Consider the following 24,114-nt stretch of genomic DNA (forward strand, 5'->3'; position numbering starts at 1 on the left):
GGTCATGCCAGCTGCAGAGACACAGCATGCCAGGAGATATGGTGCTGCGGTGAAGGTGCCCGGAAAGGACTGAGTTCCAAACCAAGAGGAGAAGGATTTCTTTCAAAGAGACAAGTCAAACCACTGCAAGGAGTGAGACCTTCCACCACCATGATGAAGGAAACCACTGAAAATGTCTCTCTGGATGATGCCGGCTGGAGCCAGGTGACATTCAAGGGCTTGCCAGTGAGTGAGACCTGCAGGGAGTCGGGAGGGACCTGATGGGCTCAGCTTTCTGCAGCTACAGTGCTTGCTGAGAACTGGGAGAGGCAGGCAGGCAGCCTTCCCACAGGGCTTTTGCAGCTGGTGAGCCCTCAGCTCATCCAGCTCTGAAATGGGGAGCAGAAAGTGTCCACACCCCCCACCAGAGCATACTGAGGATGAGGCCAGTGCTCAGATGCCACAGTGGTGGAACTGAGAGGGGCGATCTCCAAATATGTGGATGGAGGAGAAAGCCCCTCAGCATGGCCTGGACTGGCTTTCCCAGGATATGCCTTCGGACTGATACCCACATTTGCTGGGGAGCACCTGTTTTCAAAAATTAGGTTCAACATAAGCAAGAGCACAGAGTGCTTTGGCAGTAGCAGGAGCTTGGAGGGCTTTCATGCGGCTTTTCAGGCTGCTTGGTGTGACATTGCTTTCTGCTATCTAGACTGTATCTAGATTGAAAAGATTAATCGGCCTTGTTTGCTGTGAGGGTATGTGGTGCACACTAGGATCGTGGTCACCAGCTGCCAGAGATACTACAGGCATGGATAGGGTCTGCTACACAGAGAACAGGTATGTTTGCCTTGGCTAGAAATGAGTCTGACTCGTAGGAAAAGCACAGGGCTTCGGGAAAGATATGGCTGTCTGGAGTAAAAACTGCAGGCATGCACACAGAGTTACACCCAAATCCAGAAAGCTGCCTCAGCAATGACTTCATAATTGCAGATGTATGCAAAAAGTTAACCAAGCCAGGCAGAGACTCTTGTTATTTTAACTGATACCTCAGAACACTAAGTTCCACAGTTGATAAACTGTAAATTTAAAAAACAAAAGAGGAGAAAGAGACTGTACTTGTGGTTGTATACCCACTTGTTCACAAATTCTCCAAGTTTGAGTCCATGTGGAATTCAACAACAGATATACTTCCAGTGAACACTAATTTTTAGCTGCCATAACTTATGTATGGCATAAGTTTTTTATGTATGGCATAACTATATGCACCATTTTGGTCAAGTAGACTGACACTGCTGAAGCACTATATCTTTTTTCCTCAAAAAAAGGAAAAAAAGAAAGAGTCTAATCTCTTTATACTGACATGACATTTATCTCCATTTTGAATGACCACTTTTAAACTAGCAACTAGAAAAGCACAGCACAGCATTTTTGGCCCTCATACATGTCACTAGAACAAAGTACATTTCACACTGATTAACAGATAATAGATAACCTATTTCAATCCCTCAGACTTTTGCACTACAGTAACTCATCAATAATATTGTTATATTCCATAAATATATTTACCTTTGTGCTTTGTCTTCTCTGAACTCAGATTTTAACAGTACTTTAGTTGTTGTAATTAACTGTTGTAATTAACCTAACAACTTTTCCAGACCAAGACCCAGGATGCTATTTTTTCCTCTGAAGAAGATAACAGTCTGTATTTCACATACAGTGGAAAATCAAATGTTCTCGAGGTCAAAGAACTCAATTACCAGGTAAGAATTGTCATTTAAATACCTCCCTTCAGCAGGAAGCATATCCAGCAATGCCTGTTTCTGTACACAAGCCATTTTAAAAGCCAAACAAAGTCGAAAAAGTTCACACAACTGTTGCGCAGTCAAATACATGGTTTTGTGAGTAGAATCATACTCTTGGCTGCAATACTGACAGCAGACTAACCCCTCCATTGTAAATTTATTTAGTAAAACAAGGGAGTAAGACAGAAAGAAAGATCTGTTTCTAAGCTCTGCTTTTTTTCAGTCTTGAGCAAAATTATTCCTCTGAGGGTTGGGGCAGAGGGACTTTCTGTCAGGCTAGCAATGTTGGGAGCCCTTGCTGGCAAAAATGAGTATGTGGAAGGAGATGAAGAGAGGATGACTAATAAGGAGGATTTCAAGGAACCAGTGAAATTTTTCATCTCCTTTGTGCCACCGTGGCATCTGAAGTAGATTTCACAATTTTCAGTTTAATAGAATTTCAAATTACATTAAAATTTTTAAATATTTAAAATTTACAATAGCAATAAATTTCCAAAGTAACAGAGAACAGAGATAGATTTAGTGATTAACGGAATGAGAAGCAAAACACAAAACCCATAGATGGCTGAAAAAGAACTTCTTTCCATGTATTTCTGAAGATTAACAATGATATTCTTTGCTTGTAACATCGTAAGATATTTGTTGCTAAATAGTGTATTGCTTGAAGGGACTTGTTTATTTCTTTATTAGGTTAACACAGCCTCCCAGATTCCCTGGTATGAAAACCTTGCACAGATGAAAATGCCCTGGACCTGGAAATCGGATCCCCATTCTCATGTGCCAATAATCCAGAATCTGAATTTAAAAGTTCGAAGTGGTCAGATGCTGGCTATTATAGGAAGCACTGGTAAGAGCAAACAAATTTCAGGATATGACCAACTCTCAGATAAAATGTACACAGCCAAGAGCAGGTTTTTTAATGTCAAAATCTAGTTGAGGAAAAAAATATTGGCAATGTGTCACTTAAATACATTCTTTAAGTGACATGATCTATGAGGAAATAAAGAATGATACCACAGGGAGGAGGGGAGTTGGGTTTAAGATTGATTTTCAAACCCAATTCTGTTATGCCTTGTACACGTTTGCTAATTGTTTCCTGAGGTGTAGTGGGGTATTGTCATAATTGTGGCCTTGAAGCCCCAGATCTGCTGGACATGAATCAGCTTCATGGCTCAGATTCAAAACAGGCCAATTGCAGTTCTTACCCAGAAAACATAGCAGACAAATGAGGACAGACCCCATAAGAAAGATCAATGCCAACTTGCATAGCCATAAGTAGGAATTCCCTTTGGATTGAAACAATTCTAACAGGACAAAATATTGCATTTGGGTTAATTAAGAGAAACTTACAGAGAAGAAAAGACAGTTCCACTTTTGTTTGGGGTCTCTGCTTTACAACGTCTTCTTCTTTTTCTCCTTCATTTTCTGGTGGGACTGGTCTAATCTTCTCCGAGGTGAGGTTGTCTAATGGAGAGGTGGCCTTTTCTCCATACGTTCAATTGAGTCTAAACTCATCTAGGGAGATAAGAAGTAGACACATGATGTGCTAAACTGAAGTAAAAAGTACTTTACTTTAGAGGGAAAAACCTCCATGCTGTGTCTCCACTAGACTCTTATGTATCTTAGTGATTCAGTGAGGATGCTCTCTATCAAAGACAAGGCATATTTGCCAAAAAGTTTGAACTTTATTTCTACAAAAAGAGGTGTTTCTTCCCTATTGCCATGGGAATTTTTTCTTACTACATATCCTTAATGTAATAGAAGCTGTACCTTAGAGATTCTCCCCAAAATAAAAGGAAAAGCTTGTGATGAAAAAACATATAAAGTTATAGATATAGCACCTTTGTAAGATAACATACACTGAGCACAAACCCCTTTCAGCAAACTAGTCAAACTATTTTCAAAAGCTGTTTATCATTTATTTCATCAAATGCCTTAATAAAATGGATTAAACTGCTGATGGGTTTCACATTGTCAATGGCAATCAATATGTCACTCTTAAACAGAGCAATATGTGGTTTACAGATGGATGGGTTTCTTTTTTTTAAAATGTATGTATTAAGAAACAAGTGTGGAGTTAATCTTTCAACAGGGAGACTAGAAATAAATGACATTTAATCATAATAAGAGAGCTCTCTGTGTTTACATACAGTATCACACAGCAAAAAGGAAAAATTCATTTGCTATTTAACTCCAAATCAGGTTTTGTTTTCATTGTTTTACTTTTCCTACCTCTGGTTATGAGCCAGCTTTTCTTAATTATTTAACTGTCTTTTTGTCTTATTTAAGTCATAATAATTTTTATTTCAATCATGATTAAGGTTCTTATTGTCTGTATAATCACTCAGCACCTTAGTTCGTTCAGCTGATCCAGCTGCTGCATCTGAATTCACAAATCCCTCCACAGAGAAAGCTCTTGCTTAGCATTTGGGTGTCAGCCTTGCAGCCGGGGCAAGACACCACCTGTCACCTATGTTTCAAAAGTGAAAGAGAGGTGACCAAAGAGATCTTTCTTCTTGTGCTCATGGAACTACCTCCAGCGCCCAACCTCCCAATTCTGCTGAGAAATGACAAGGGTTAAAGCCCCATACTCCATTCCAGAGGGGAGAGATTTCCTGAACATGAATTTATAGTCATTATTTTCTTTGAAGACCATTCCGTCCCTGTGCCTTTGGAAAAACTGCAGGAAGTGTTGTGTAAGAGACGCTAAGAAACAAAAATTTCTATCCGCTGTCTGTGACGAGACCATTTTTCAAAATGATCCCTTGGGAATTAATTTAATTTTCAATTTTGACTTTTCTAGCTGGTGGAAAGACATCCTTGCTTGACGTGATAACCTGCCGGGATCATGGAGGCAAAATCAAGTCTGGTCAAATCCTGATCAACAACGAACCCAGCACTCCCCAGCTTGTTAGGAAATGCATAGCACACGTGCGGCAGGATGACCGACTGCTCCCCCACCTGACTGTCAGAGAAACACTATTGTTCGTTGCCAAACTGCGCCTTCCGAAGTTTTTTTCAGACTCACAAAGGAAAAAAAGGGTAATTAAGCTGTTGGAAAAAAGTAAAGTTGTCAAAAATGTGTCTGACAGGAATTATCCAAGAGATCCTGTGTGTTTGGAGTCAGAACAGCTAATCTGATATTTTTTCATGTAGATTATGAATTATACACCTTTTTCATCTTTCAAGATAGAAACCAGCAATTGTTCCAAAGCTCATAAAAAATGACAATCTAGAGAAAGCATTACAGAGGCTGAAAGATGAACTAAATTTTTGATCGCTGAGTCTTTTTTAATGTTATCTCTAAAATCAAGAGTGTCTCTTGATCAGATAGCTCTGAAATATCCAGACGAATTTTAACCACGTTCATCTTATTTTCAGTTTTATCTATGCACGAGTGTCCAAATGAACACTTGCTTTCTCTCTGTTGCCCTTCGGATCCCCCAGGTAGAAGATGTCATAGCAGAGCTGCGCTTGCGCCAGTGTGCAAACACCAGGGTAGGGAACGAGTTCCTCCGTGGCGTTTCAGGAGGCGAGAGGCGGAGAGTGAGCATCGGTGTGCAGCTGCTCTGGAACCCGGGTGAGCAAAACCCTGACACCTTCCTCGTGCCTACCACAGACCACCCCGGGGATAATGGGGCAGTAAATGAAGACAGGAGCTTTCAAGGGAACAGTCAGACACACTGCCCCAGGGGCAGCTTAAGGAGTTCATACTCAGAACACTTAACCTGGCACCACCCTCTGCCGGAGGTTACCTCTCCACAGCACAGTTAGACACAGTGACCGAATGCTGGTCCATTTGCTTAAATTGAAATCATTGCTGATCACAGATAAAACTGTAATTATTACAGTAATAATTCTGTAAACAGAGTGTTTTTTAGCAGCTGGCCCACTAGTGTTTCTGTCACCTTGGCCAATGGAAAAGCGGAAGCAGATCAAGGCAGAGCCCCCCTGGGATACTTCACCCACTGCTCTCACCCACCATCACAAAGACTACTAAAGTTGCCTGAAGTTACCCTCAAGCAGTGTTCTGGTCTGTGCATACCAGTGTAACATTTTTGTTTATCTGACCACATACCACAAGTTATTTTGGAAGGCTGCTGGCCTATTGTAACATGGAGATTGTTTTCCTTTCCTCTGACCCAGCCCCCATTTACATGTACAGTATTCACAGGGAAGGTAATTTTCTTGGCTGTATAGTCAGTCCTTGCAGTGTTGTGCAACTCACTGACATGGCTGGCTCATGCAGCAGGTGAACTAGAAACTTCCATTGTCTTCAGTAGAAGCAAAATAAGAGGCTAAATCCACAGCTGATTTTGCTGGATTGAATCCCTTATCTGATCTTATATATATCAAAAGCACTACTAACCTGACTGAGCCTCTTGTTAAGCAAGATTTGACATCAGTTTTTTCACTGGGAAATGGATTTGAACATTTTTTGCTTGTATAGGGTTATATTTTTGTAATTATGGAGAAAGCAAAAGATTATTTTGTAAGAAGTGATGCTCAGGAATAAATGCACTGGTACTGAAGTAAAAGAATATATTTTTTTCCTTTAAATTTAAAAATAATCAGTGATATTTCATGCACTAGCACCATTTCATTTAGAACATATTTTCCAAACCAAACATGCTGCTTTCCACAGCTAAACTTATTGTATTTGGCAGGAATACTCATACTTGATGAACCCACATCTGGACTGGACAGTTTTACTGCACATAACCTCGTGATAACATTATCCAGACTGGCCAGGGGAAACAGATTGGTTCTTCTTTCACTTCATCAGCCTCGGTCAGATATCTTCCAACTGTTTGATTTAGTTCTTCTGATGACTTCTGGACTCACTGCCTATTGTGGAACAGCTAAAGACATGGTCCAGTATTTCACAGAACTAGGCTACCCCTGCCCAAGGTACAGCAATCCTGCGGATTTCTATGGTCAGTATCAAGCACTGCCAAAAAAAAAGGTTACTGGAAATTATTTGCTTTCATAATTGTCTAACTAACATTGATTTTTGTAGACAATAACTGTCTTAGAAATGTCTTATAACTGACTCAAATCAATATTGCAGCAAGTTCCATTTTTAACGAGATCCCTATTTCTCAGTACAGAAAATGTAAGAAAAACAAGATGTATGGACAAAATCAATTTTCAAAAAAAATCCTCCTTCTAACCCTGACAGGTATAGCAACTCCTCCGCATATTTAGCACACTTAACCCCATGTTTTAGCTGGTTGAAACTTTGACTGGGAAAGACACAGATAGACTGATGAATTGCTTTCTGTAGCCAGTTCTCTGACTTCTCAATCAAGAAATGCAGAAGCTAGTTTCCCCAGAGTGAGCAATAATATGTACCTGGAACAGTAAATGGGAAAGAGAAGTCTGCCCAACAGAGCACACCAGAAGGGAGAAAAAGCTAACCCAAAAAAGCAATCCTTTTACTCCTCAAAGAAAGTTTACATGGTTTCAAATCCATTCTTCTTCTGTTTTTTGCAACGTGGAAAGGGAATCTGACCCTCTTAATCTAATGGGCGGGAATCTCTTAACAGAGGCTGGTTCAGTTGCAGCCCTTAGGTCTTTGCACTCAAGTTGGCCAGGAAACCTCACACAGACACCAGTGAGTGCTCTGGAGTAACCTCTTCAGCTGTGCCTATGTGGCAGGCAACGTCAGCTGTGCAGAGATAAACAGAAGTTAAACTCGGTGTCAAGCCCTACAAAAAGACCTTTGTCACCATCAGGGTTCAGAGCAGTCCTCAGCCAAGGACAGCCTCGAGGAAGGCTTGACCACCCCTGTAGGGGAATGGAGAGACAGTCCTGGACAAACTTGTAGCTGCTGCCTGCGGTTACAAACCCCTACGACACAGAGGTAGGGAGGGATGAGAGAGGGAGGTGGAAGATCTTTTAGCAATATGTAGAGTCAGCACCCATAGGAAAAGAAATATGGGCAGCAGGAAGGTGGAAATAGGACAGGATGGCAGAGGATCCACAGCAAGAAGGAGCACATGATGGAAACACGCAAGTGCTGGCTGTGTGTCTGATAGAAAAACAGGAGACCATGCTAGAAGGGAAGACGGGGCAGATTGAACTAATTTCTGGTGGACTCCTGCTAAGGAGTGGCTGAACAGAGATGATCAGCCCAATGCAAGGAATCAGGAAGTGTGCAGCGATAGTTCTCTCAGAAAGTATCTGCAAAACATCAGGTATTGTCAGTCTACATTGAAGGTCAACATGGGAAAATACTACTATAAGTTTAGATTTTTAAAAAAATCATTTTGTTAAGTAAAAAAACAATGCTAAGTCAACTACTGTCTCTCTATGTTGTCCTTAAATAATACCCCTTTTGGACTTTCTCAATATCTGGTAAAGTTTATGGCACCTCCATAAGATACAAATAAGATGATAACTGTAATTTTTCAGATGAAGAAAGAAACATGTGATTTAAGTCAAAGTCACATAAAAGATTGTAAATGCCTACACACCAGGAAGGAAATTCAAATAGCTTTTTTTCTCAGCACTCCTCTCAAGGCACTATGAAATTGCGACAAATCTGAAATAGTAGTTTATAATATTATAATAAGCAATTGTGTAATCTCTCAGTGATTCATTGAATCACTAGGTAAGAAACACACACATGAACAATCGGTTCATCTCTAACTGCCTAAGGTAACTGATAAAGTTCTAACTCTTGTAAGTCAATGCATGTACACAGGTTGTACTATCTGTTCACAATGAAATCCCTGATTCTAAGCACATCATAAAGTTATCACTTCTATAGCATATGGACTTACATCAGGTAATGTCTTGCAGTTGATTTGACCAGTATCGATAAACAAACTGCAGAAAAGGAAATGGAAAGCCGAAAAAGAGCAAATACTCTTGCCAACTTGTTCCTAGAAAAAGTCAAACATTTCGATGACTTCTTATGGAAAGTTACTGAAGGAGACAATGTTGTGACCACAGTCAGCAACCAAAGGTAAAGAAAAGAGTGTCATACGGAGGATCTGAAACAATAGCTACAGCCTGTGCTAATTTCAATTTCTTTTTCTCTTTTTCTTTTGGACAGGTCCCATTTAAATTCAGAAGAGGCTATCAACATGCCTCACCATTCAAGTGATCAGTTACCAGGAGCCTTAAAGCAGTTCACTGTATTATTAAGGTAAACTTCTCTTCAGCATAAACAGTTACGTATCATGCCCATTTGCATTTTAAATCATAAGAAAGAAGCACAAAATGTCCCATATCCATTGCCTTCCTTCAAGCTTTCAGCATTTCAGGCCTGAAATACTCAGGGGCTACAAATGCTTCATAGCTTTGATTAGATAAAAGCCTTTACAGAAAGAGGCAGCCCAACTCCCACCACAGTCAAAGTCAGCAAGTTCTATGAACTGATTTTAACGGTGTTTGGGGCAATGTCTCTGAACGTGACTGGCATTATTAAGTACTGTATCTTACAGTCAATGTTGCTGTTTTCCTAGTCGTCAAGTCTCCAATGACTTCCGAGATCTTTCAACGTTACTAATCCATGGACTTGAGGCCCTTCTTATGTCATTATTAATTGGATTTTTGTACTATGGCCATGACAAAGATGGACTCTCTATTCGTGACACAACAGCACTGCTGTACATGATAGGTGCCCTAATCCCATTCACAATAATTCTGGATGTTATTGCCAAATGTAAGTGTCAGTTTTCTTGTAAACATTATAAGCAATCAAAATCAAAAGATTCCTAAATTAATGAAAAAAATTAAACTTATTAATACAACCCAAGGCCTAAAACAATCTGTTTTTTCCTACTCTGCAGGCCATTCAGAAAGAGCAATGCTCTACCATGACTTGGAAGGTGGAATGTACTCTGTTAGCCCATACTTCTTTGCTAAGGTAACTGCTTTTGTTGCCAGGAAATACAAACAGCTGTCTTGAACATTAAAAAAACACAAGCAAATCAAAGACTTGTATAAACAATCACATTCATATCAGATTTTGTTATTTTGTGTCTGCCAGCTAAGGCTATCGTTCTTGCTTCCTTGACATTAATAGATTAAACCTCACACTACTTTAGATCTGTTGCCATAAGTCATGGTTGAGATCCCACACCAGAGAAACCAAAGAAGAATCTTTCACTAGGCTGTTTGGCCAAAATTTAAGAAATCTCAAACTCAAAGTTGAAGGCTTAGGCAATTTTACATAGCTGCATAATTCACTGAAGCATCTCTGAAAGTTTGCTTACATGTCTTGATCTGTAAAACAAAATATTTGCATCAAAAGCTACAGAAAAGGTAAAACAGAAATTACAAACTGTGATGTTTCCAGTAGTAGTTTGGGCCTGTGGTGGTCAGAGATAAAAAAAGCTGTATTAAGTGCATAAAGAGCCAGAGTTCCTGGAATTAAATTTAGAACTTTTTTTAAAAATTACATTCTCTTTCTCACAAGGGTTTAGAATAATCCCTTCTTTGTGATGTTGCCGCTGTTAGATGAGTTCTGCCTGCCATGGCATCTGTAATTTAGGTTTCCATTTCTGCACAAGATTTTAAATGCTTATTAGTGGTTGCCAGAGAAAAATATTCTCTGCATTGTGTCACAAAGATTGCACATTATTCACAGAGAAATCGATGTAATTTGTTACAACCTTAGTATTACAGGATAGTAGCAACCCTCTTAGGAACAACTAATGCTCTCTATAGACCTCTTCGGATATTTGAGAAAAGCCTATTTATGCTTTTGTTTTACAACAAACTAAGCTGCTAACTGGACTGCCTTTGGGACAAGGTGGGGAATGGACCAACAGCCAAATTTGTCTCAAATTTGATCTAACACTAGGTTCAACCAAATTGGGGCAAATACAGTAGCCATGAGTCAGGCACAGTATTGCTGTTATCAAGCACTCCAGTTCTCAGGGAAAGTGTCATAAATTCTTAGAAACTGCCCAAATTGTAACAAAACAAGACCTCTAATCTATAACAGGAGTCCTCTCCATTTAACAATTAGTTACAGGCAATGTCACAACTGGAGAAAAAACTAGCGTGGATTTCAGTTTCTGCTGCGGATTGTTTTTGCATGTCATTGACAACCCCTAACAGGGAGAGGATTGTGTTCTAGGGGAGTATTTCCTGTAAGTCCATAAGTACATTAGGGCACATCTCATGTGGTTTTGTAATTATCATTCAACAAATTCTCTTTTTTTTATTTAATTTTTCTTCTCCCTGAACAGATTTTGGGGGAGCTTCCAGAACACTGTGCTTTTGTTATAATTTATGGAGTTCCCACCTACTGGCTGGCAAACCTCATTCCTGAACCAGAGCATTTCCTGTTGAACTTCCTCTCGGTGTGGCTGGCTGTGTACAGTGCCCGTGCCATGGCACTCTGGGTGGCAGCGCTGCTGCCGACCTTGCAGCTCTCGGCCTTCCTCGGCAACGTCCTTTTCACATCGTTCTACCTGAGTGGTGGTTTTGTGATAAGCCTGGAAGGTCTCTGGACAGGTGAGACAAAGCTCCCACCATCCCTCCAAACTGGCTTGGAAACATCAGTGGCTTTCATCACTGACTAGTTGTTGTGATGCTGCAGGAAAACTCAGCCTTACTCCTACCTTTGCAATTATCTTCTTGGATGGTGACAGTGGAGTCATTCATTTTATATAAGTTTCTCCATCTGAAAATGAGGGAAAAGGAAGTTTGGTCAAAAAAGCACTAGCAAAAGGCTCGATTCTTATGTGGTTGCCAAACTTTTCAGTAAAAAGAATTGTATTCAAAAGATGAAGATGGAGCTCCAGGAAGACTTAGTTGACAGTAGGAGTTTGATGGATATGGATATTAGCTTACTCCTCACTTCCCATCTCCATGTAACAACGTAAAGTATATCTGCTATTTTGTCCAATAATAAACTCCTACATGTTTACAGCCTCTGGCTGTCAAGAAACGAGACAAAGCTGCTGTATTTGGCAGTAGCACAGCAGTTTTTGAGGTCTCAAGTTTTGTGTATGTATATCAATTTCTTTCGTTCTGTTTTTTCTTTTTCAGTTCCTTTTTGGGTTTCTAAAATCTCTTTCCTCAGATGGAATTTTCAAGGAATGATGCAAATTCAGTTCACTGACCGGACATACGAAATGACTGTTGGAAACACTACTTTTCAAATACCAGGGAAATTTGTAAGTCAGTAACAAGAATTGTTATAAACATTTAATTGTTTCCACAACAGCTGGAAAGCCTGTCATATTTAAATGGATGTTGTAGGTCTCAAATTTGGCAAGTGCCAAATCAACGCGTGAAGTCACGTTACACTTAGTATATTGTAAATTTGTCCTTAAAGATGTCCCTATAGCAGTCACTCATATGCCTTTCTTTTAGTGGAAGAGAAAAAAAAAAAAAAAAAAAAAAAGAAAATAATCATGGGCCACTATTTTCTACACAAACCCCAAATATGCACTTGCTGAAACTGTTCAGAAGCTGAACTGTGTTCCTCTGAAATAGGAATAGCGTAGCTGCAACCTGCTATCAAACAACTCTGAAAGATACATCCAGCTGGAAACCAAGGGGAAAGATGGCATGGGCCAAGGAACTCACATGTAAAATACACTTCACAGATCCAGCATGAAAATTTTGTGCCTTTTCCCAATTTTGTGTTATTGGTCATTACAGATCATTCAGTCTCTGGACTTGGACTCCCATCCTCTCTACGTGAGCTACCTCGTCCTCATTGGTATCATTTGCAGCTTCCTGCTTTTATACTATTTATCTCTGCGCTTCATCAAGCAGAAATCAACCCAAGACTGGTAACAGCAGAGGAGGCAGCAGGTGACAGCGTACCTTGCAGGAAGGCAGGGGAAGAACGAGCCCAATTTTGGTCCCCCCCGGCAGCCTCCCAGAAGAGGCGGGCGCCGGCAGCGCGGCTGCCACAGGATGGCAGCAGAACCCCAGGAGTCGGGATGCGGGCTGTGCTCCCCGCAAGGCTGCCACGGACCGCAGCTTCAGCCTGGGCTGGGGGTTCGGGGTGGGCTTTGGGCTTTTTGTTTGCTTGACACACGGTTTTCATAGGTGACAGGGCATTTATGAGTTCTCCACACTTGGATATATTCTGAGCTATGGGCGACCGATTTAAAAGGACCCGTTGCACATTGTAAGAGCTGATATTTTAGTACATAATGTTTGAGCATATAGTGATCACATACTTAGTTCAAAGAACTGCGAGAGAAAAGGATCAGAACACTGCTTTCTGTGGCATATATGACATTCAGCACTCACAAACACAGCACAGAGGAAAGCAACACAGAAGATTTCACAGGTGCTTCAGGAGAACATGTGCAATGATGGAATATAGAACTGTTAACTACTCTGTGTTATTTCTAGTTCCTTATGTATTTTAAAGCTCTGCCTTTATATTCCAGTTAGATGCTGATGATGCCCAAAATAGGTATTTGCTTACTTTAGAGACGATAACAATAAAATTATTTCAAATACATACTAATTGATTGCTATTAACAACATCTTTCTCCTTGGCAGTACAAATCATAGCAATTCACCAAATTTGCTTCCTAAGGTTCTCAGGTAGAAAATACCAACCTGCCCCTGAGTAATTAAAAATCTAACAATGAAATCTATTAAATGCTTGCAATTGTGCACCTAGTTTTGCTCAGAAAATTAGTATCAGTAAATAAATGGGCATAATTCACACACAGTCACAGTAAGTGCATGTACAAATTAGGTGTACAGTTGTGAGCATTTTGTAAGATTAGGTTGCTGCTTTTAAATGTTTAGATGCATATCTCTGTTCTTATATACAGAGACCCAAAGCAGATCGACTACTTGACTTTCATTTACATGTTCCATACAGTGGAAAACTCCTCCTGTAATCGGCTATAATGACCCAGATACTGTTACGTAAATCCCAAGGTTTGGTTTGGCTTTTTTTTTTAAGAATTAAGAAGGACAGAACATCCATATTTTATTGTTCAATTTGGCAGTTAGGACTGCCACGTTACTTTCCACAGATTCCACGAGGTAATATATTCCCAGGAAGACCTCGGTCTAAAGATATTAAACAGGTCTGATAAAGTAAGATCTTCAGCCCTAGGCAGTAGTAGGAATCCAAAACACTCCATGGTTCTTCTAAGGCGAATTCTACCATATCTTTCTGGTTCTGCAGTATTTGATTTCAAAAAACCCCACTTGATCTGATTTCAGTGCCATTTTGAAATTATCAGATTTTCATTGCCTTTTAATGGCAAAGCCAATTCTTTCAGTCCAATTCAGCATCATTAAATTGTCAGAATAGCAGCTTCCTGTTTGATTCTTAATTATTCCTTTTTATTATATTTAAGACATTTAATTTTTTTTTAATGGTTTACTCTTCCTTGTAATGATCTGTTGTGATTAGAATCTCTTTTATATTACACTGAAGTTTTAAGGGTATATATTGGTACTTCTAGTCTAAACCTCTATTTTCAAGGTATTTAGAGGATTAAATTCTAGGCTGACTCTCTGTTGTGAATTCACTTTGATGTTTAATAAAAAAAAAAAGGAGAGACACAATGGGAGAAATTAAAGACATAAGGGACAGCTCTGAATTTTAGGGGCATATTGTCATGCACAGAAATCTTCAGGCATCTAGATAAGAATATACCATAGCCTTAACTTTGAATTTCCTTCCTTTTGTGAAATTAGTCAGGCTGCTGACATTACTTAAACAGCCTTTTTCAATTTAAAATTCCACCCTCTTAACATTATGCAGCAGGACCAAACGGTGTGAGTGTTTCAGAGGTGGTGTTATGACAAGGGTAGATGTATACATAATGGGGACTTGAGCAGTGAGCCGAGGAACAGCCAGCATGTGGAGTGGAGGAAGAGCTATCATAGGAGGTGGCCAGGCCTCTGTTTACATAGAAAAAGCTCATATTCTATATACTACAATTACATTAGCACACTGCCTATGATCATATCTTGTTTCCTTGATGCTGAGAGATGGGGAATATAGGCTGTGATTATTGTTACAGGCTTTAGCAATAAGAAGGTAGGAGCCTTGAAATACCAGCAATTAGCGTTCGTGCCTAACAATAGCATGCTGTGGGGCTGTGTACAGAGAAGAGCACAGGGAAGAGTGGGTGGATGACACACAACCTGCCCCACTCGCGCTACCAGGAGTTGCAAATAGTGCAGGTTTAGGGGAATTATGCATCTCTCAGCCAGTGAAGCTCATGCCGTATGCTTTGGCCTCTACTCACACTTCCACAGTGGAGCTGCTGCTGCTGCAAAATCAAATGGTCAGCGAGGCAACAGAGATCTTCCCACGAGTTCTAATCAAGTGTGCCGCTTTCAGCTGGGGTAGAGTTAATTTTCTTCACAGTGGCTGGTATGAGGCTGTGTTTGGGATTTGTGCTGAACACAGGGTTGATAACACAGAGATGTTTTTGTTACTGCTGAGCTGGACTTACACAGAGCCAAGGCCTTTTCTGATTTTCGTACTGACATGCTGGCAAGGAAGCTGGGGGTGCATGAGAGGCTGGAAGGAGACACAGGCAGGACAGGTGACCCGAACTGACCATAGGGGTATTCCATACCGTATGACATCATGCTCAGTATATAAAGCTGGAGGAAAGAAGGAAGGGGGGTTTTGGAGTGATGGCATTTTGTCTTCCCGAGTAACCATTACACATGATGGGGCTCTGCTCCCCTGGAGATGGCTGAACACCTGCCTGCCCATGGGAAACGGTAAATTAATTCTTTTGCTTTGCTTGTGTACATGGCCTTTGCTTTCTTTATTAAACTGTCATTATCTCAACCCATGAGTTTTCTGGCTTTTGTCCTCCCAATTCTTTCCCCAATCCTGCTGGTGGGGAAGTGAGCAAGCGGCTGCGTGGTGCTTGGCTGCTGGCTGGGGTTAAACCACGACACCAAGGCTAAAAGTCATAACTGAATTTCAGTACAGCTTTGCTCTCCAAGTTTCAGAGTAGCCATTCCTTTTCCTTTGACTGGCCTGTATCAGCAGCAGCTCGCTGTGCCCTCCTATCTGCACTACCTGTACCAGCATAATCAGAGTTGCTGCAGTCCATAGCAATCTCAACACTAAAGAACACAAGGAAGACACTGCCCAAAACTTACTGTACTGTCTGTTCCACACACAACATTCAGTTTGCTACCAACTTTAGCAGTGTGGTTAAGGCAGATGTGCCTCTTGAGCAGAGCACTGCCAGCTAGTCCTACAATGCCACCACCCCAAGGATTCACCCACTGCTGTCTTTGCTCTCCCTGTATCCTCCCTGACCAGCTTCAGAAAGGAACTCCTCAGCTGTAAGTCATGGTCTCCTGCAGGCGACTCAGTGAAAAACTGGTTTTGAAATGGCACCATGTTTAACTGGTCACACGGTTTCCAAGTTGTTTTGTCCAACTACTGCTTGAACTGCCCAGGGCACAACAAAACTGCAACAAGCTATGGGGCTTCAGCCTGCAGACATGTCAGAGTGGGGAGTGGGATTATCAAAAACAAGCAAAAAAAATATTTGTAAGGAAAATTCACCAAATTTAGAACCAAAAAAAAAAATCTTTCCTGGTTACATAAATATTATAAAGTACTGTCTGGACAACAGAACTGTGTGTTGTTACAGTACCTCTAGAGGTGGTATCTGATCTGTAAAGAAACAGGTAAGACAAATTTGTCATTATTACTTAAGTATTTAATATACAGGCAGAGGTAGGAAGATATTCCCCAATTTCCACTCCAAGTTTATGCAGTCTCTCCACTTGGCAAATGAACAAACTTTTTTAGCACTGGAAAATGGCTTACAGAAACACTGCTCTACATATTGGCTTGTGGGTAGTGGCAGTCCTCCAAAATACTGCCCGAAGTTTCGTCCCATATTTGTTCATTGCAAAATCCATTGAGAAATGCTAAATAAGTAACAAGTATCAATAGCCATTCCTTTCAATAAAAGTAAAACTCCATGAAATTCTTTTAAAAATAAATCACAGACAATGCAGTACACATGGGGATTCTTTGGGTAAGAAATCGCAGGTGTTGGTATGTCCACTTGGACCAGAAATAACAAACCTTTCAGGTTTTAGCCATAATGATTAATTTTAATGGCAGTAGACAAGAAACAGTGTACACAGAGCTCTGTGACATGCTGACTTTTTTTTTTTTATACTTGGAGAGCCAAGACAAGCCCTTCATATGTTAGCAGCTATTAATTAAGGCAACAATGTTTAAGCAGTGGGTTGAGGTAATTTTTAAACCGCTTAACCCTTTTAAGAACTGACGAGCTTTAGAAAGCATATATATGAGTGTGTGTTCATAGTAATACGTAGATGTAGAAGTATCTGCACGAATGGATTACATACATATGTATATACACACACAACTAATGCCTGTGATTGCTTTTATTTTTTTTAGCGAATATTTAAAAAGCAATTCAGATCCATAATTTATAAAAGTGCTGTTGCCAATTTATATAATTAATTATAAAACTGTTTGCTGACATTTATTTTGTCATTAAATCAAACTTAAAGGTTATTTTGAATTGCAAATTTTGTTGGCATTATTTTGCTTTCATGGTCACAATTAGATACTTATAATGCTTCCAGTGCTAAAAACCTGCAACTTTAACCCCTCAATCCTCACACCATGGCTCCCAAACCAGCTTCTTCCATCAACAACACATATGTTGATATGCTTCTCTTTAAGAACCTGATCAGATTTTGCTGAGATTCCTAGCATTTCTCACTATTGTTTCTGCCTAACACAGTATTTTTTCATGTTTAACAAGTGGGTTTAGAGGCACAAATGTTAATGGACTGGCCAGAACAACATGGTGAGTAAACAAGCAATGCCACCAGCCTCAAGAAAAATTTGTATTTTGTAAACAAGCAAATTAGCCCAAATTTTCTAGCAAATGCAGAGCAATTGGAAATCTATAAACATTCACAAATTGTCAAAACCAAAATGCACAGAACAGGAAATTTTCAATAAACTCTCAGTACCTTGCAATAATATACAACTGTACTAGGTAACAGGTAACATCATCAGCCTTCAAGACACTGCCTTTGCTCACTTTCATTTACTGGAGACTGGGGGAAGAGTTTAAAAAAACAACAACAAAAACTTCTTGAAAATAAAAAAATCTTCATGTTTCACTGAGAAAGTCAGAACAAAAAACACCAAACAGCACAGAGCCCACTCTTATGCCTGTGTAGCCTCCACCAGCAGCTCTGGCCTGACACAAGTAAACATCATCTTTCTCATGATTCAAGTCACGATGCTGGGAAGACTGCCCAAAAAGAACTATTATCCTTAACAAACACCCCAAATCTTCTACGACTCTTGGTTAAAAATAGCTAATCACCTTGTGGCAGTGCTTCAACTGATGGCAGAAAGGCATGAAGCCGAAAAATGGGAGTTCCAAACCAGGCAGCAACAAAATGTGGTACACAAAAACTCTGAAAAATGAGACGTGCTGCCCTTATTAGCTGCAACCAGGTACTGGATGTTATGCTACACAAGGCAGTTGCTGGATTTTCATGTGGGTAAGCTGGAGGTCAAACATGTGGTAGCCATCACCCCAAGAGACTCTGATCTCAGCTGAGAAAGGCGAAACACCAACAACTTCTTTGTTCTTTTATCATCCAATTAACAGAATCATTTAATCAGTTTTCTGGGTTGTAATTCTTAGGAATAGGGGCACATGCTGCCATTCCCTGCGGAGCCACAGGGGCATTCCAGGCCCGTGGGAACAGGCAAAAAGCCAGCCCTGTCCCACCAGTCCCACAGTAATTCTGGGCACAGTGGCTCTGGCCGTCCTCACCACAAGCTGTACCTGCTTCCCCACCTTCCCCCCCAAATCCTACAAATACTCATGTAAAAAGGTATTTTGGCCAGGTATTTTTGTTGCCAAGAGGAGAGTGCTGTCTGGTCACAGCAGAGCTAAGCACCGCCAAACACTTTGGACAAACTTGCTCCAGGTTTGTCCCTTCTGAAAGCAAGACAAAAGAAAAGTGAATGAATATTTTTAGCTTTATGTACTTCCTAGGGAATTTCTAAGTGCCTTTGTACTAGAAAAATGCCTTGCAGCTCTGTAGTATGTTCAGTGACAGGCGTGTGATAAATTTCCACTGGAAAAAACCCTTGAACGTGACTGACAATAGTAAAGCCACAAATTACCGTAATTTTATGCCCCCTGCAGCTAGTGGTATAAAACATAGTTTTCAACCTTGTTTTTACTTGCTGAATTTAGACAAATTTATGTTATTGATGACAGTGAGAAAGACACTCAAATACAGAAATTGCATTCCTGGGCATAAAAACAATTGGAGCACAATATTTTATATGTACTATAGACGCTGAAAAAAATATGGCTGTCATTAAAAATATAAAAAAGATGGAAAACTTAAGGGTTCAAAATAATTATTTTCACATTATATACATATTTATTTTCAGATATCACACTTGATCAGAGTTTTTTGCTCCTCCCTGGAACGCTGAACATGAACCAGGTGTGGCATGCAATGTTACTAGCACACTCTCTCTGAACATTAATGTTTGAAATACAGGCTGTGTCAATACTATCATGAAGAAAAGCAAAAACCTTGTTTAAGTCGTCTACAGATATACGGTTCCTAATGGATTTTCCAATGAGCATATGCTTTCTATCGTATTTCTAATTTTTAGAATGTAATTTTATTTACAAAGGGTTCCGAGGGCCCTCAAAACGGGCAACTGCTAGAGATGATCAAGCTTCACAGTTTAACTAACCCCCCACACAGACTGTTCAAGCTACTAACTAAACTAATGGGAGGAAAATCCCAGGGAACTTTGCAAGTAATGAGGGCAACTGCATGATTTATTTTTGGTTTAGGCAGAAAGTTTTTCAGAGTATGGCTAGGTAGTGGGCTCAGCAACCTGACACAGTTGCTTCAGTTACAACCTCACCACAGGCTGCAATCTCAGTATCAGAACATGCAAAGAAACGGTGATGGTCCCAGTGCCACACACTGTCCCGTATTCAGACTTCTTTTTAGAAGAAGAACCCCAAATTACACTAACAACATACTTACTCCTAACAGTTGCTTTTGAATTTGAGGAGAGGTTGAAGAGGCTGCTGCTGGAACAAACTTCCTTTAGTATTTGTGGCAGATGAAGATGCTCCTGTTCCTTCAGTTAAGCAGCTGTGATTACAGGACTAGTACCATCCCGACTCCCCATGGTAGAAAGGCATGAGGACCAGGTTTGGCTCAGCAGCTCTGATTAGTCCTTCAGGGCCTGGTCCTTCACTGAGCTGGGCTTAGCAGCCAACACACCCTTACAGTCCTTGCTGCTGCCACTGCCTTCTTCTCCAGCAAACCTCAAGGAGAAGTGGTTGAAGAGGAGACAGTGGGAGTCATAAGAAAGGCAAGGATCCTTGGTCATCGCCAAGGACATCGACGTCATCGATGCATCATTGACCACAGCAGCCAACAAGCTGAGGGTTACTCCTTGCTCCCTCATGGTCCTTCCCTCCCAATCCAAGCAGGCCTAAGCATCTTGATGAAGCTGCTGGACTTAATGACACCCACAGTACCAACACCCACCCTACCCCCTTCAGCATTTTGCCCATACTTCCCATCCCTTCAGAGTTCCTCTGCAGTGGTCCTATACTTTGACAAACATTCTTCCCAGCCCACCTCCCATAAATAAAAATCCAGCACCCAAGAAGCATTTCAGAGTTGCCTTTGCCAGCCTCAAAGGAGGCCAGGATGACTTTGTCCTGTCCACACCCACCTACTTTCTCTCCAGTCCAAACTGTTTTCTATCTTAAAGTCCACCCTTTACTCCTTCCCTCAAGACTTATCTCTTATCTACAACTTCACTTTTCAGATCTGCCCTGGTTTCCTGGACTATGGGAAGAACAGCAGATGCAAACTACTTGCAAAACCAAGAATTAAACTTGCTGTTGGTTGTCAAGACTCATCGCTGTGAGAGACTGAGGTTTGCTGCTTTCTGAACCTTGAGTTCATTGGCACTTGCAGCTGAAGGAAATTAAGACAAACACAGAGCTACAGAGAGGTCTGTAGCAATCACTGCAGACAATCTCAATTCTACAGATACCACTGCTTTATCATGGTGTTCAAGAGTAATCACACGAGAAATTGTGAAGCATCAGCCAATTGCAATATAGAGGTTTAGGAGTATCAGAGAGAAACCTTGCATTAATAGCTTTATCTAAAAGTAGATCAATGTGGAACCCCCGTCTATAGCAGGCACTGCATTAGACAGTTTCTATTATCTCATTTTCTTAATTACAGGAAACAGTAGAGAAAACTCGAACCTCAAACTTCCATATCTGCTCTTATTTCCATATCTAATGGGAAACCCAGTATTTTGCTCCTGTAGCTGAGGATCTACATACACTCAGAAAGATGCCCTCAGACTGAATTACAGTCTCAGTAGGAGCCCGTGACTTAAAAGGATATTCGGTTTCCTCTGATTATTGGTTCACAGAAGCACTGGCAAACCACCAGAGGCTGAAGCCATTCTGGAAAGGAAATATCTTTTGGCAGTTGACTTTATAGAGAAATTATGAGAATAATTTTAAGAAATGCAGAGAAATCTTTGCTTAATAAAGGGCTAAATTCAATGACAGTCTCAGCTTTTTCTTACATGTTTACCTTTTTCACCTTTACAGCAACAATAAACTGGTGCAGGAAATTGGACATTCCTTCTAGGTGCTGACAAATTTCTCACATTGAAGAGCAAAACCTCCTGGTCACATCCATCACTTCTGCCACTTTCTCCTCTGCTGTGTTCCTGGGGAGTCCGGAAGCATCACGCATTCAAGAAAAGCAATAAATACAGTAGTGCCCCGGTGAACACACTACCAGTCTGCTTCTCTGTCAATATGTGCACTCGTGATTCTACCTGCACGGTTATGATCCTCCCTTGTCATGTAAACTGCAGCTGGAATCCTGCTGACTCAGGCATTCAATCTATAAAACCCCCATGACGCTCACTGCCAGAGACACAATGCATTCAGCTACTCCATTTTCAACAGTGGGTACATATTAAGAAAGTCTAAAGACAGCTACAAGCCTACCAAGCTACAGTTCTTGCCACAGAAAAGGGTCTCAGGAGACGACGAGTTGAATGAACTGTTTTAGTAGATAAGGATAAAACTACAGCATGTAATTATCATGCTGCAAAATGACTATATTGGTGGTTAACAAGGAAACTTTTTCCATGTTGATCTTGACACCCCAAAAGTCTCCTCCTCCTCTCCCTGCCTCAAGGGGAGTGGGGGAAAAGGCAAACCCAGAATGTGGCGCAGGGCAGAGAAGTGAGATTAAGTCATCTCAATTCAAGCCCAATCAAGACACATGATTATGCAAACACATACACACTCCCACAATTTGCTTTCTACAGTAACGTCAGGTCATTTCATGTCAGCAGGCTCTCAGCTTCCCACAGACGCCACTGGAAAGGCACGCTCCTATCTCAGACACTGCACCTGGTCTGGATCTTGCACAATCCCAGTTATCCACTAGCCGGTGGCAAACAATTCTATTCTGCTTTAGAGGGGTGCATGCTGTGGTCAGTGTGACGGAGTACGTTTGGTATCTGGACTAGTAAATCACCATGACAAGTTCACAAGGCTGCCATTCTGCATTTTGTCATGTTGCAGGTTTCTCTTTTTGAATATGAAGAAATAATGAAACCGCCTACTTATTTGGTGAATAAATGCCAACCTTCTAAACTGCACTTTTCTTCATGCTTGAAATGGCTGAGTCTCAGCACACCGATGCACAAGAAATATTATCACTTCAAGCGTGTCCTTGAAGAGTTGGCACAAATGCCGATTCCGCAAAACCTCCCCGGTATAACCTTGTTTCAGACTGAGATGATTGTGTCCCAGAGTGGCACAAATCCCTCACTGGCCCACATTTTAAAGACAGGAGAGACTGTACTCCTCTGTGTATATCATCACTTAACTGTATATGAAACATTTACTCGAACAGGGAATCAGAAGTAGTATCACACAACAGCAGCCCATCCTTTGAATTATCTCTGCCTTCCCATTTATACCACAGGGCTTCATGGGTCTGGGCAATTCCCACGTGATCCCAAATGATCAGCTTGTCCTTTTGCCCATTGCCCTGTCATTGCTGCCATGAAACGCTGGTTCTGTTTGGTCTCATGCTCCTGCAGCACCTCATTGACATTTAACCACCTCAGCAGCCAGCACACTCATAACTTTCCATGAGGACATTCAAAAGGCAATTTTGGAGCTGAAGAAATTTCATTTATATTTTTCAGTTACAGGCTGTCAAATTTACTTTCTATTTCCACAACTGTAACAATTCAATTATAGGGCATGATTCTGGTAGAATTCAAGTGAAACCAGCTAGAAGGAAAATGCAAATGCTAACTCACAGCAATGCTGCACAGTCAGACCCCATCATGGGCACCTGCAACACACAGCCATGCATCTGGCTGCAGCCTTGTGTGCTGCTTTCTGTCTCAGAGGGCAGCAGCCAGCAAACATGACCTGTTGGTATCACAGTACAGGCTACTGATGGGTGCAGTGCCTGATCCACAGCCACATGAGATTCCACCTCCTTGTCAAAAAGGGAGTTAGGATCCACAGGTCTGCTGTTAACTTCCTCTGTGATGACCTGGTGTTTGCTCCAAGTAATATTCTCTTCCTTATCCCTTGTGCTAGTTCAGCTCCAGCAGCACACATGCCCATTACCTCCAGTTACAGTCAGCTGTGACTCCATTTACAGGAACATGTGAAACGGAGAGATTCACGAGATGACCTCTAAAAACAAGAGCTGTGGCACTAGAGAAAGGGTTGCCAACTAGTTGACACAGTCTTCAATTATGCTGCTATTACACTGAAACACATGTAATGTAGCTGCAGCTTTAGAAAAAAGAACCATCTCCATTTGTGAAATGAAATAAACTGAGTCCTGGCTAGGCTTGCTTTCAGATAGGGCACACAACCATTAGGCTATGAATGAAATTTCAAATGTTAATGCCTTATCCTGACAACCCAGGAACAAAGGGTGCCAGGCGGTTAGAGCCACGTAGCTGCCGTATGTTGTTGAGCTATGCCTGTGAAGTGATGAAGGTCACTGTAAAACCACACCACCGACGGAGCAGGCACTGCTAGCATTCATCCTGGTTGCCTGGAACACAAAATTTAGCATTCTCCCCGCTCCTGATTAGTGAAATCTCATTTTTAAAGTACAACAGGATTTTTTTCCTGTGTGTTTTTCAATAAAATAGTTGATTAAATTGTAAATTTCACTTTAAAAAAAATTAGGTATTAATTTCTTTTTTAACTTTGATACATTCAGGTTACTTGCAAAACTATGA

The 24,114-nt window shown here is 40.9% G+C and overlaps 1 protein-coding gene across 3 annotated transcripts; it reads left to right on the forward strand.

The window, feature by feature from the left end:
- Nucleotides 1-24: 24 nt before the first annotated feature.
- On the forward strand, nucleotides 25-21,366 carry ABCG8 (ATP binding cassette subfamily G member 8). 3 transcript variants are annotated; one of them, XM_017811631.1, is made up of 14 exons: nucleotides 32-225; nucleotides 1,638-1,742; nucleotides 2,475-2,631; nucleotides 4,588-4,826; nucleotides 5,232-5,364; nucleotides 6,452-6,721; nucleotides 8,592-8,757; nucleotides 8,848-8,940; nucleotides 9,260-9,459; nucleotides 9,587-9,663; nucleotides 10,994-11,261; nucleotides 11,799-11,926; nucleotides 12,417-12,595; nucleotides 20,617-21,366. In XM_017811631.1, exons 1-13 carry the CDS (start codon nucleotides 151-153, stop codon nucleotides 12,552-12,554), a joined length of 2,049 nt encoding a protein of 682 aa, XP_017667120.1. In that variant the 5' UTR covers nucleotides 32-150; the 3' UTR covers nucleotides 12,555-12,595; nucleotides 20,617-21,366. The 3 variants fall into 3 exon arrangements, with proteins under 3 accessions (XP_017667121.1, XP_017667120.1, XP_017667119.1); XM_017811632.1 differs by lacking the exon at nucleotides 20,617-21,366 and having other exon boundaries at nucleotides 25-204; nucleotides 12,417-15,532; XM_017811630.1 differs by lacking the exon at nucleotides 20,617-21,366 and having other exon boundaries at nucleotides 12,417-15,532.
- The last annotated feature ends 2,748 nt before the right edge of the window (nucleotides 21,367-24,114 follow it).

The sequence above is a fragment of the Lepidothrix coronata genome, unplaced genomic scaffold (genome assembly GCF_001604755.1).
Source record: "Lepidothrix coronata isolate B3197 unplaced genomic scaffold, Lepidothrix_coronata-1.0 Scaffold33, whole genome shotgun sequence".
In the NCBI taxonomy this organism is placed as follows: Eukaryota; Metazoa; Chordata; class Aves; order Passeriformes; family Pipridae; genus Lepidothrix; species Lepidothrix coronata.